Source organism: Artemia franciscana, chromosome 7 (assembly GCF_032884065.1).
Source record: "Artemia franciscana chromosome 7, ASM3288406v1, whole genome shotgun sequence".
NCBI classification, from domain to species: Eukaryota; Metazoa; Arthropoda; class Branchiopoda; order Anostraca; family Artemiidae; genus Artemia; species Artemia franciscana.
Genome location: NC_088869.1, coordinates 85178 through 98921, shown reverse-complemented (window position 1 = coordinate 98921; position 13744 = coordinate 85178). Strand labels below are relative to the sequence as shown.

At 33.5% G+C, this 13744-nt stretch overlaps 1 protein-coding gene across 3 annotated transcripts in view; it reads right to left on the bottom strand.

The window, feature by feature from the left end:
* LOC136028695 (uncharacterized) overlaps positions 1 to 13744 on the bottom strand; it is a 105379-nt gene that overhangs the window by 48999 nt on the left and 42636 nt on the right. For all 3 annotated transcript variants that reach the window (XM_065706524.1, XM_065706525.1, XM_065706526.1), the window contains exons 7-8: positions 11271 to 11497; positions 5394 to 5537 (exon numbers count right to left, since the gene is read on the bottom strand). In XM_065706524.1, the coding sequence (XP_065562596.1) occupies positions 5394 to 5537; positions 11271 to 11497 (371 nt within the window). The remainder of the gene's footprint in view (positions 1 to 5393; positions 5538 to 11270; positions 11498 to 13744) is intronic.

Below are 13744 nucleotides of genomic sequence, written 5' to 3'. Positions count from 1 at the left end.
ATTGCTTGACTTGGTTACGAGGAGACTTTCACCAAAGATTATCTATTAGATTTCACCAGATATCTCACTCCTGGCAAAATAAATGGACCGACGTGATCCTCAATTACATGGGCTATCAAACAAGACTAGTCTGCCCGCGCACTGGCATTGGATTTGATTGGATAACGCTGCACCCGCGCTTGGATAACGCTCCCCTCCCTCAATGTCATCAACCTTGATGTTGTGATGTTGTCAACCTTAAGGAAGTCAAATCATCTGATTGGTGATTGAGGCGATCCACACTTTTGAGGTTTGAAAAAAGACTGAAGTGAGAGACCTGTGTCAGCATCAATAATATGCGCTTACAAAGCCACATGTATGTTTAAAAATGAGGAAAGATCGAGAATTCAATTTTTAGTGGAAAAGCTGTCAAAATGCCTTTGTGCAATTTTTTGTAGCATGCGGCACCAAATTTAAAAAACCGAAACGTTGACAAACATCAGATAAAAAATCAACAGAAACCAGATGGCACAAAAACTTAAGGGGGCATAGCTTTCCTTTAGGAGCATATGTTCCGAGAATAAACACACTGCCTAAGTTTGAATTTTTAGAGACAGAAAGCGTTGTCAAATTATAGAACTAGTTTTGCCAATTCATTTTCAAGGTGCAATATGGGAACCCTGACTTAAACACGGCACTGCCTTAAAATGCTCATAATATTGAAACAAATAAAAGAAAAAGCTTAGAAAATTGCGGTTTTCAGATATGAATAGACCAAAGTTTGAAAAATAGTGGGCACAAAAAGTGGCAACAAAAGTGGCAAAAGGTAGGTAATAAAAAAGTGGGTAACAAATTTCTAAACCAGAAACGTGGCTAAAAATCAGCCAAAATAAAAGCTAAAGCATATACGACAAAAAAGCATAAGAAGGAAAAGATTTCTTTGAAGGTGTAGTTGTCTTTCGGAATAGAAAGATTGTCAACGTTCGAAATTTTATAGACGAAAAGCGTTGTAAAATTTAAAGAATTAGTTTTGCTTATTTATTTTCAAGGTTCAAAATAACAACATTGACGGAAATGCGACACTGCACTAGAAATTTCATAATATTGAAACAAGAAAACAAAAACCTTAAAAAATTGCGGTTTTCAGGTATGAATACACTTAATATGGAAAAATAGTGGGCATAGAAAGTGGCACTGTTCTAAAAACACAGCTTTCTAAAACAGGAAAGTGACTGAAAAATCACACAAAATAAAAGCTAAAACATATTGGACCAAAATGTCTAAGAAAAAAAACTTCCCTTAAATGTTTAGTTGTCTCTCGAAATAAACCGACTGTTAACGTTCGAATTGTTGCAGACAAAAAGAGTTGTCAAATTTAAAGAATTAGTCATGCTTATTCAAATTCAAGGTCAATTTGGCAACACTGACGAAAATAATATACTGCCCCGAGAAGTTTATGATTTAGAAACAAGTTAAATAGATTTATTAAAAATGGCGTTCTCAAGGTACGAAAATATCAAAGATGGCCCAGGAGCAAACAAATGTTTGAATTTTGATGTCTTTGGTAGCTCAAATAAGTAATTAAGATAGGCCAGATGTATATTGAAATTCTCTGCTAACTCTAAAATTACCGAACTATTGATTGCCATAAGAGTGAATATTGTCCCAAAAGGATATAAAACTAATAAATAGGAATATTGGCCACTAAATTACATAGAAATATCATATAATAGACCTTTAATACTATATACAGAAGATGAATGGAAATTTATTACAGAAAACCTGTAATCAGTAAAATTAGAGGCCGTGCCTTTTTTCAAAAGTCTAATCCTGGACTACAAGCCTAGCGTCGTTTCAGTAAAGCTACTAAAACTGATTTTTGTTGTATACTTAAAATAATGAATCGTTGGACAGATTAGAATTTCCATTTCTAAGCTGTCCTGAAAATCAATAAATGGAAACAGAGTTATAAATAAAAAAAAAGGAATAAACACTAGCTTTTGGCACTATACACAATATGAATAGAATTGATCATGAAAATTCTGAAATCCATGAATGCTTACACAAAGGAGTCCTCTGAAAATACATATCAAGCGCCCTTTTTTTAACTTACGAAGAAGCAAAGTTTTAGATATTCAATAAAAAGTAAATAAATAAATAAATAAAAAGTTTTAGATATTCAATATAAAGATTTATATCTATTTCAAAACTGTCCTCAAAACCAAGACCGTATCCAGATGTCGGGCTTGAGCCCATCCCCTTTCCAAAAAAAAAAGAATTGTCCGAATCGTGAGAAAATAAAAAATGCTTATTAACAAATTTTGCACAGGTACTTTAGAGTTTGTGTAAAAACCCACTCCAAACGAAATCCTGAATAGTTTTTGAAAAAAAAACTCCCCCCAAATAATACTCATCCCCCAAACAAAAATCCTGGATGTCCCCTAGGTTAAGAGTGATGTAAGTGCAAATGCTTGTTAGCCAATTTTTTTCCTCAAAATTTTCATCTTCATGTTTTTATTATATGTCTCCGTGTTTTAGAGTCAATTCAAGCTTGCGATCCTAATCAAAACTGCTTATCGACAAACAAATTAATTTATTCATCAGTAAGTTTATGCATGTTCAAGCCTCACATTTTCCTTCACTTTTAGAAAATATATATGAACAATGTGACATAATAGAGCACACAAATTTGCATGTTTTGGCCATTAGCATCAGGATAAGAACATGTTTGACAGGGTCGCAAAATATATGTTTACATTTAAAATTACTGGTCAAGTTGGGATAATACAAAACCATTATCTAATCGATGAAAAAGTATCTTGAAAAATTACAAACATAGATTGACCAATAAAAGTTTCTTCACATAAAAAAGGAAATAAATAAACGTTTTCCAATATGGAATTTTTTTTAAATAAAAAGATGAAAGAGATCCTCTCCCAGAAAATTCTAGATATTTGGGTGAATAAACCGACTCCCGTAGGAGCAATGAGGAAGCGGGGTCATTACAATAAACGACAAATTATTATGGAGTCGCTCAAGGACATTGGCGCCATAAGAAACTTACCGTTTTTGTACACAAAATCAAAACACTGAAGGAAAATTAAAATCAGAAAGTTTTTCCAGTTTACTCGTTTGTTAAGAAACTTTTCAAAATGGAAAAAAACAAAAAGGAGTTAAGAAAAACAGTCGTTTGAAAAGGGAGTTTTTTAACTTTCATGGAAACGGATCAATTGTAGTTTCGCACGGTTTATTGTCAAGCTATCCCCCCCCCCCCCTAAAAAAATTGATAAAACATGACAGATTCTAACCTATCTAACAGTTAACCAATTTTGAACTATATTCTGAACAGTACACCAAAATATTTTCAACTATCAAGTGCACCAATTGGGGGCAGAGAAGGGGCTACTGCCCAATCCCTAAGTTGTGTCCAATGGTAATGAGCTCTTAGTCAGTTCAAGAGTTCATAAACGATATAGTAATAATAATTTCCCATGAGTAAGAAGTAGGTGAAGATTTCGTTTGTTTATAATCACGTCATAATCACTCACCCATTAACAGAAAGTGGGTATTCACACCTTATAATTACTAAAGTTGGAAATATCAAGAACATATTCACTGAACCCCTAGCAGTTGATAGTAGGGTAATCAGAACATTTTCAGGAAAGTTCTTTTTATCTAGGAAAACAAATTTGACAGAGCTTGGGAAGTTGCGAACGGTGATACTCCTCTGAATATAGCGCCTTAGATTGACTTGCATTTCTATACAATCTCTTTCTATAAGCGAAACTTTCGACTTTATGACGAAGGAATCAATAATTTTTCTATTATAGAAGTATATGTAGCAAAACAAATATTTAATACTTTATATATTAATTTTTAAAATTACCACAACGCAAGCAAAATTTGCTTATTGCGCAAATAAACAGCACATGCAGGGCTGTATTCAGAATGGCATTACCCGGTTCGACCTTCCCCCTCCCAGAAATGTTTGTCCGGTTCGTAAAAAAGTAACGTAATAGAAGTAAAAGGTAATCTTTGTCATCTTTTGTACTTTTTTTTAACCCTTCTCCCGAACAAAACTGCCCCACAAACAAAAGTCCTAGTTCCCGCCCTAGGCACAAGGCGTGAGTTTGGAATAGCATGAGCTTCTTTGATTCGCTAATTTGGGAGCATTATCAAATGAGGTACTAGGTAAGCACATGTAGCCAGATAGTAGGCAAGGCCATATCCAGGGAAGGTGGGTAAGGGTTTGACCCAACAACCCCCCTTCAAAAAAAAGACAAGTTTATCCAACTCATAAAAACATACAAAAATCCATAGAAGCAAATTTTTGATACCTTTACATATTACAATATTTACAAACATTCGAACCAGGTCAGACGTAGAAGAGATCGTTGATTTTGTCCCTAATCCTGATAGATTCCTAAATAATATATACATCATCACATCAAACACCTCATCAGTTTTTGTTAATGTATGGGGATCATTTCATTTATTTAATGAAAATTCAACATTACTAGGGTTCCAAATTCCCATCCAAAATTAGAATGTGTAAATTTTAAGGGGAAATATATCGAATTTACGGAAAAAATTCGAACTTTGCTTACATGCACACTACAAAAGCAGGATTAAGGAGTAAGTAAAAACGTAACAAAACAGACAGCGCATTAACACTCCAAATTTGTCGTTTTAGGTCTTGAACAAAGCCCCGGTCTCAGGTCACTCCGCACCCAGCACTAAGTTGGAGCACCCAACAAAGCACTAACCCAGCACTAAGTTATTCTTGCCGGTAAAAGAGTGAGCTTTGTTTAACTGTAGTGGCAACCGTGACCTTGTCACGGATTTTTCGATCCCCTCAAAGCCTTTCCCTGTGCGTGATAAATATCTATAAATAGCAAAACAGTATTATCCATTTTTAACAATTAAAAGTCTTTGAAATCTTTATGCATGAGTTTAAAGCTTTTCAAAAATTAACCAGTGAGATGAATGGAGGTTCAACTCACCTTCAGTACAAATGATTCAATGACCAAATTTACGCTTGAATTTTAAGCCAATAATCACTAATCGAATTAAATCAAATCATACATTAAAAGCATTAAAGCGGAAGCAAAAGTGAACACAATACTCAGTAACTGTGATAAACATTTAAAATGGAAGTTTTTGATGGCGTACATTAATTAAAAAGGAAAAAAAAGTCCTATCCCTATTTCCATCTCAACTTCAGATCTATAATCAATGGTATTAAATAGTTTTAAACTTATAATCAAGGTAACCATTATTTTATTTATTTTTTATTTTACTTTATAATTAATTTTACGAATTTAATTCATATTTTTAGGCAGATTTGTAGGTTGCGGTAGCCGATGGACCTAAATTCAGCCATCCCTGATCAGTCCTATACAGCAAAGACTTACCAACTCATTGTCTTCGTCTATTATATCATCATTTCTTCCTATGTCCACGGTCAATTCCGTGTGGCGTACGGTCAATTCAGAAACGAACCTTTCGAAACTAATCCCAATATCAGAGTCTGGTATTTCCAGTTCTTCAGTGACACACTAAAATGGAGAAACATTGGTTAGTACTTGCCAAGATTTTCAGGAATGAAACCTGCATAAAACTCTTGATAACATGGATCATATTTTTCTCTCGGGAAAAAAATTCAGCACATACGATCCAAATCCTTATGGAATAAACTACAGGATTCACATTTATGGTCCATACACTAAGACATACATCACTTACTCTGTTGCTTATTAACATTTCAACAGAAGGGGGAGGGGTAGACATCAATATCTAATCACTCTTTATTCCAGGGTGTACTTTTGGTCCATGGCTTGATATTTAAATTTAAATTTGATATTTAAATTTTTTTTAAATAAAAAAATGATAGTGATCCTCTCCCAGATATTTCTTAATCTTTGGGTAAAAAAAAACGACTCCCGTAGAAGCAATGAGGAAGCTGTGTTATTACAATGAACGACAAATTATTATGGAGTCGCTCAAGGACATTGGCACCATAAGAAACATACCGTTTTTTTTTTACACAGAATCAAAACATTGAAGAAAAATTAAAATCAGAAAGTTTTTCTATTTTAGTCGTTTCAAAAGAAACTTTTCAAAATGAAAAAAACAAAAAAGAGTTAAGAAAAACGGTTGTTTGAAAAGCAAGTTTTTAACTTTCAACAGAAAGCGAATCAATTCTAGTTTCGCAAGGTTTAATGTCAAGCTACCCCCCCCCCCCCCTAAAAAAAACAGTGAAAACATGACATATTCTGACATATCAAACGGTTGACCAATTCTGAACTATATTCTGAGCAGTACACCAAAATATTCTGAACTATCGAGTGAACCAAGTTATTAAAATAACTATAGCAGTTTAGCTATTTTTGAAACATCTGCTAAAAAGGTTATTAGCCGAAGATAAATATTAAAACAAATTAATATAAAATTACTTAAGCTGCATTCTTAGTCTGGCTAAAGATCCAAACAACTAAACAGGTTCAGGTGTTGTTCTGATCTTGAATTCAGGAATTGGGGAATTTCGTTTTGGCTTTCATAGTGACAACATCAAAGTAAAGGGAAACAAAAATTGACAGTTATTTGTATATTCATGTAAACTTAAAAGTGCAGTGTAGGGAAACTACGAAATGACTTGCCATAAAAAAGGCGCTGGGACAAAAAAGAAAAGTTATAGTGAAAGCAACCATATGAATATCGAAAAGGTTGAAACTAGTGACAGCTCTATAGAAAGGCGGCCTGATTGCAAAAGGCATAAAGGAGTTTCAAAAAAGAGAGTTTGAGAATATCAAAAAGGGTGAAACTAGTGACAGCTCTATAGAAAGAGGGCCTGATTGCAAAAGGTGTAAAAGAATTTAATCAAGTTCCTCATTTTCAGTGCTAATACAGGCAAAAAATATGGAAATTGTACCATTAACAATCAAACTGAAAGAAAATAATCAAGGCAGTAAGATCAGCAAAGTTACCACGTATTCTTAAAGAATTTCTAGGAAAATCTTTGCCCCCCCCCTCCCTTAGGAAAATAATTAAAATAAACTCTTGAGAATTGACCAGCATCATGGGGAAAGACGGTCTACTGTTTCCTTCCCTTCTGTCAAACGTTAGGATAAAGTCTGTGGGATGTAGTTATTTGCCTTGGAAATGGTGGGTTTCATCATTTGATACCGTAGTCCAGTTATTTTTGCCGGTAAAATAGTTAGCTTCGTTTTGCTGGAGCAGCAACTGTGACCTTTTAAGGATCCCCACAAAACTTTTCCCTCTGTGTGACACATATGTATAAATAGCAAAACGGTATTACCCATTTTTAGCAATCAAAAGTTTTTGAAACCTTTATACAAGGATTTAAAGCTTTCAAACATTAAGCGGTGGGTTGTACGGAGGGTCAACTCACCTTCAGTACAAATGATTGAGTGACAAAATTTACCCTTGAATTTTAAGTCAATAATCACTAATGGATTTAAATCAAAACATACGTCGACAAAAAATTAAAGTAGAAGAAAAAGTGAGCACAATAGTCAGCATCTGTGCTAAACATTTACAATAGAAGTTTTTTGAGAGGGTATATTAATTAAAAAGAAAAAAGAAACGTCCTATCCCAATTTTTATCCCAACTTCAGATCTAATCATTCTCAAAAGTCAGGGTGATTGGCTCCTGTACGTCTCTCATACGGTAAGGGGTCCTAAAGTTGACAATGGCACTCTTTCGGCTGTTAAGAGCCATACCATTTGACCAGCACCAATCCTTTACTTTATCAAGAAGACCTTGAGCTATAGAAGTGGCAGATGGCAGGTCCATCGCAGCAATGAAAAAGTTACTGTCATCAGCAAAAAGAACAGGGTGAACATGGGGATGAAGACCATCAACAAGATCATTAATGTAGATTAGAAGCAAAAGTGGTCCAAGCACAGAGCATTGTGGGACACCTTTCAATACAGGCAAAGTAGTGGAAGAAGTACGGTTAACCAAAACATACTGAGATCTATATGAGAGGTAGGACCTAAACCATTCTAGTGGGACTCCATGCACACCAAATAATGATAGTTTAGACAGAAGAACATTGTGGTCAACCATATCAAAGGCCTTTGAAAAGTCAAGAAATAGACCCAAAACACACAAGCCTTTGTCCAGATTAACACGCACAAACTCTGTAGCATCAGTAAGTGCATGTAAGGTAGAGAATGAGGGACGAAAACCATACTAATGGTTAGTGATGAGAGAATTTCCATCAGTCGAGTTAGTACTAAATACAAATGAAGAGAGTCGACGATACACTACTTTTTCAACAACCTTTGAGATGACGGGAAGAAGATAAATAGGTCTGTAGTTTTAAATTAAAGACGAATCACCTTTTTTGTGCAAAGGTAGAACAGTAGCAACTTTAAATGAATGAGGGAAAATACCAGAAGAAAGAGAGAGGTTAGTTATGTGTGAAATCGGATGAGAAGCAAACTGACTAATTTTTTTAAGGACATTATTACTCAAACCAAAACTATCAACTGAACGACTGCTAGGAAGTTGAGAAATAATACTAGAAATATCAGTAGTACTACATTGGGAAAGGAAAACAGACTTCTCTGCCAAGGGAAAACAACTTACTCTACTCGGGGGTGGAATTAGAACTGAAGGAAGTGTGGTGAAATACGAATTGAAGGCACTCGCTGAGGATTTTTTGTCCACAACAGATCCATCAGCATTTCTATAAAGACATGGAGAGGAATATTTGAGTTTCTTGCGAGAGAGAGCTTTGTTAATTACAGTCCAAACCTTGCGCAAATTCCCCTTGCATTCATTAATTCGACGCGAAAAATACAGCTTTTTTGCTAAACGAACTGAAGAAGTGAGCACATTTTTGTAATGTTTATACTTCCAAAGATCATCCTGTGTCTTACTTTTACGTGCGGCCTTGAACAAAGACGCCTTCATATGGGCTGCGTTGATCAGACCTCTAGACATCCATGGGATTTTGGGTGTAAAATTCCTTGGCTTATTTCTAAGAGGAAAATGCTTATCCAACAGAATTCCCATACGACACAAAAATAATCTAGTTGCACAATCAGCATCATTAGCTTCAAGAACACTTGACCAATCATTACTCTTAAGACCATGTATTAAATTAGAAATTTCTTTATCTGTAAAAGTTCTAAAAGAAGACTTACCTTTCTCATCCACAGTAATCTCAGTTTTAGGCACAGATAGTGATAGATAAATAGGAAAGTGATCAGAAAGATCAGTGAAAACAAGACCAGAAGAGAACTTCAAATTAGGAGAAAGTGAAAATATTATCTATTAAAGTGGCAGAATTTCTTGAAGAGTCAACGCGAGAAGGAAAAAAAAATTGAAGGAAGTAGCCCCGAAGAAGAAAATACATCAAAAAGATAGTCACATTCATCATTTGATCCAACATTTAACATATTGCAATTAAAGTCTCCCAAAACACAAATTCATTTTTTAGAGAAAGTCCCCACACCGGAAAGCTGATCAAGCAAATCACAGAACAGATGTGTTGGAAAAGGAGCGGGCTTATAAAGCAAACAAACAGTATCACATGCAAACTGGCTTTTCAGATCAATGACAAGAGAATATCGAGCCCAAGTCCTCGAAAATCGAAAACCAGCTCATTCCATTGGAAAATATTATAGAGCTATTTTTAAGTAATAAGAGTAGACGTTTAATCACATCACTTTAAAGCTCTTGATCATATATCTGTGCTCTTTGTAAATAAAATAGTTTACTGTGATAAATATTTTCTAATACTGTATGCAATTCTACGGCCAACTTTTTTTTTTAAATAGATGTTTGAAAATTTACGCTTTAAAATTATAAAAACGATTTGGAAATGAATCTGTCTGATATATTTTATAAAGATTTTTACAATATCTTTTAAATAGAACTTTGAAGCGCCATTCAACTCACCGCTTAATGTTTGAAAAGCTTTAGAGCCTTGTATGTAGATTTCAAAGACTCGAATAATACTTGTTTTGCTATTTATAGATATTTATCAGGTCACGGTTGTAACTCCAGTAAAATGAAGCTCAATATTTTCCCAGCAAAAATAACAGGACTACGGTATCAAATAATGAAAGCCACCATTTCGGAAGAAAAATAACTACATCCCACAGACTTTATCCTAAGATTTGACAGAAGGGAAGGAAATAGTAGACCCACTTTCACCATGATGCTGGTCAATTGCTGAGAGTCTATTTTAATTATTTTCCAAGGGGGAGGGGGCAACGCCCCGCTCTTTGCGCTACAGTTTGATTCTTTTTTTCAACTCTACTTTTTAAAACAAAACAAAATACTTTAGCCTAAAAAGCGGGGCGGTGAGGAGGGAACAGCCCCTTTCATATACGGATTCATTTCTGTAAGTTTTAAGTTTTAATGTCGCTCTTTACTTTCAGTAAAAACAATTTTTTTTTTAATTTAATTTCTGAACCTTTTTGAATTAATAACTGTTTTGATTTTGGCTCTCCACACACGAATAATTAAAATGAAATTTGCATATTATTATTATTATTTATTTTTTTTTTGCTAAATGTTTTTTTCATAATTTTGATCGGACGATTTTGATAACAAAAGGAGCGGGGAAGGAGACCCATGCTTTGAGTGGGGTTTCCCATATCCTTGGTTCAAATTTTTATTTACATCAATGGATTGGCTCTTATGACTAGCACTAACAATAAAATGAGTATATGTTCCTTATTTAGCATTAAGTACTTCTTTCTGAGACCTCATCACGCAATCTTCCAATGTCGCAGCTGATGGAATAAGCTTGAAAGAAGTCTATTAGAAAGATAAATGACTTTCCAAAGAGCAAAACAGAGTAAGTCTTTACTATGTTTGATTCATAAATTCTCTCAGATGAATTTAAAGTTTTGAATGGGTTTTGAAAACAGAGTTGCATCAGTTTGAATGAGTTTGAAAGAAGTCTTCATTCATACATTCTCTTAGATTTAGTTTTAACTGGGGGCTCCTCAAGATAATCTCACTTGTCATTTATATCATTTATATACTTTTCATATATATATATATATATATATATATATATATATATATATATATATATATATATATATATATATATATATATATATATATATATATATATATATATATTTATATATATATATATATATATATATATATATATATATATATATATATATATATATATATATATATATATATATATATATATATATATATATATATCTGGGTAGAGTTCCATGATCACGAATAAAATAACAATGTGGTGATTATTTATTATAATTACCTCTTTCCGAGACCTCATTGCGCAGTCTTCTAAAGTTTCAGCAGCCTCGTATTTTCCTTGAAGTCTATAAAGAGCCGCTAGATTTTTCAGAGTCGTTGTGACAGTCGGTGAGTCAACCTTGGCTGCTTTATGCGAGCCACCATGTTCTGCGTGCAGCACAGGAACTCCATTGGTACGCTTCATTTCTTCTCGTTCTTCAGCCACTTGCCAGACAGGCTTGTTGTCACCTAAAACAAAACAAATGGTAAACATTTACTTCTTGGGCAATACTTTCTTTAATATTCAATCTAATTTTACTATTATTTTTTGTTTATATTTGTTTGATTTAGTTCATTATACTTTTTATTCCTTGTTGATTTTAAAGGCTTTGTTCATTAACTTGGATTTTTTTTTCGACAGATAGTTGGATATTTCAATGTATTAGGTTTTAGTTTGACTCTGTTAGTGGTATTTCGAGTTAGCATATAAATTTGTATGACGATGGCTATTACTGTGATTTTTATATGTTTAGTGCCTTGTTTTTTATTATGACATGAACTGCCGCTGATCGGCATGACAGTCTAAGGCATTTGACATTAAAATCGTTTGAGTTTGAAAAATCTATAGAAATACATAAATTTGATGATGATTCAATCTAAAATATTCAAATTTATTTAAATCAAATTAAAATTATTTAAATGTAAACAGAAGAATTCAATATCCAATCAAGTTCATAGAAATGAATAAACTTCATGATTACTAAAATTAAATGATTAAAATTATTAAACCATATTAAATCTTATCTAAATAAACTTAAATTTAAGTCTAAATTGTTCAATTAAGTATGCAATTAAAATGTAAATTAATATTAAATCCAGGAAAAGTTATTTTAAATAAACTGAATTTAACTAAAATGATTCTAATTGAAATAGGATTAAATTTAAAGAATTTAACTTAGGATATAGTCAAATTCATAATAATGCACTAATGCAAGCTAAACAACTGAACAAGAAAAGAATTATATACCCCTCAATTTTAAGTTCCCTGCTATGCACTATAATCATCACCACCGCCCCACTAGTCAGGTTAAACCTACTAAAATTTAGTAGCACATGACAAATAATTTACCGATTACTCTATACTACATCTATCATTTCCTACGCTCGATATGATATCATAACTGAAACAGTTCGACATAATAATCAATAGTGTCACATTGACAAATTGATATTCCTCAAAGTTATCCTACAATTCTGAATGACACTCAACGGTGTCGCAGCGGCTGATTGATACTCCTCAAAATTGTCAAAAACTCCGAAATATTACACTATGTCTAAAACTCATTTTTTTTTATCCAAAACACAGTTGCAGTATTTACCAATGCTTGAAATAAATCAATTTTAGCCTACATCAAAATGGCTACATTCATGTTTTGAATGCAGTCTCATCTAAGATCTGATAATGAACATGTAAGTTCTACAGCCTGAAGTGGTACCAATCCTCACCTTTTAAAAAAGCTCACTTTAACAGCTTTTAACAATCCTCACGAGATTTTAACCAGTAAAACCACTTTTTAATTTAACAATATTTGACGAATAATTTAGAAACTACTCCGTACTACATATAATATTTCTCCAGACTTGACATGGCACGACAAATCGAGGCTTAACAGTATCGTATCAGTGTATTGACACTCCTCAAAAGCATCAAAAATTTCGATACATAAATATTACACTTTGTCTGAAACTCGTTGTTTTGGTCCAAAATACAATTTTGTACAAATATAATGCCACAGTAAAACCAATTTCAGCCATACAAAGGGTTGGCTACCAAGGCCGTGTCCAAGGGAGGGGAGTATGAGATTTGACCCCCCTCCCTCACCAGAAATGTTTGTCCGACCCGTAAAAACGTAACAAAAATGAATATAAAAAAATTTTGACGCGTTTTTTGTCCCCCTGCCCCGACAAAAAATCCTTGGTAATAACCTGATGGCTATATTCGTGATTGGAATGTGATCTGGTACAAGATCAGGTAGTAGAGTCACTCAAAACTAATTGAGATAATAGTTACCATTCCTGTATCAGCAACAAACGGCAATTTGTCTTACTCCGCAGTTTTTACTAAACTATATTTCTTAATTTCTGGTTACTATGGGCTATAGTTCGTCCATTACTAGTTGCAGCTAATGCTAAACCATGATCTGACTACGTATTTAAATGCGTATAACAAAACGTATTATTTTGTCTCCTGGAAGTGGTACCCACCTTCATTTATTCTACGCCCTTTTGATTATTCACTTGTGTAATTCTTAAAATAGATGAGGTAGTGAGGCACGACGCCATTTTTGGGGGGTTTCAGGTTATTTTTTGTAATACCGTAAATTTGTTTTCGAAATGCCTTTTACTACAAAGACTAATCGAGATAATAGTTACCATTCCTGTATCAGCAACAAACGGCAATTTATCTTACTACGCAGTTTTTACTAAACTATATTT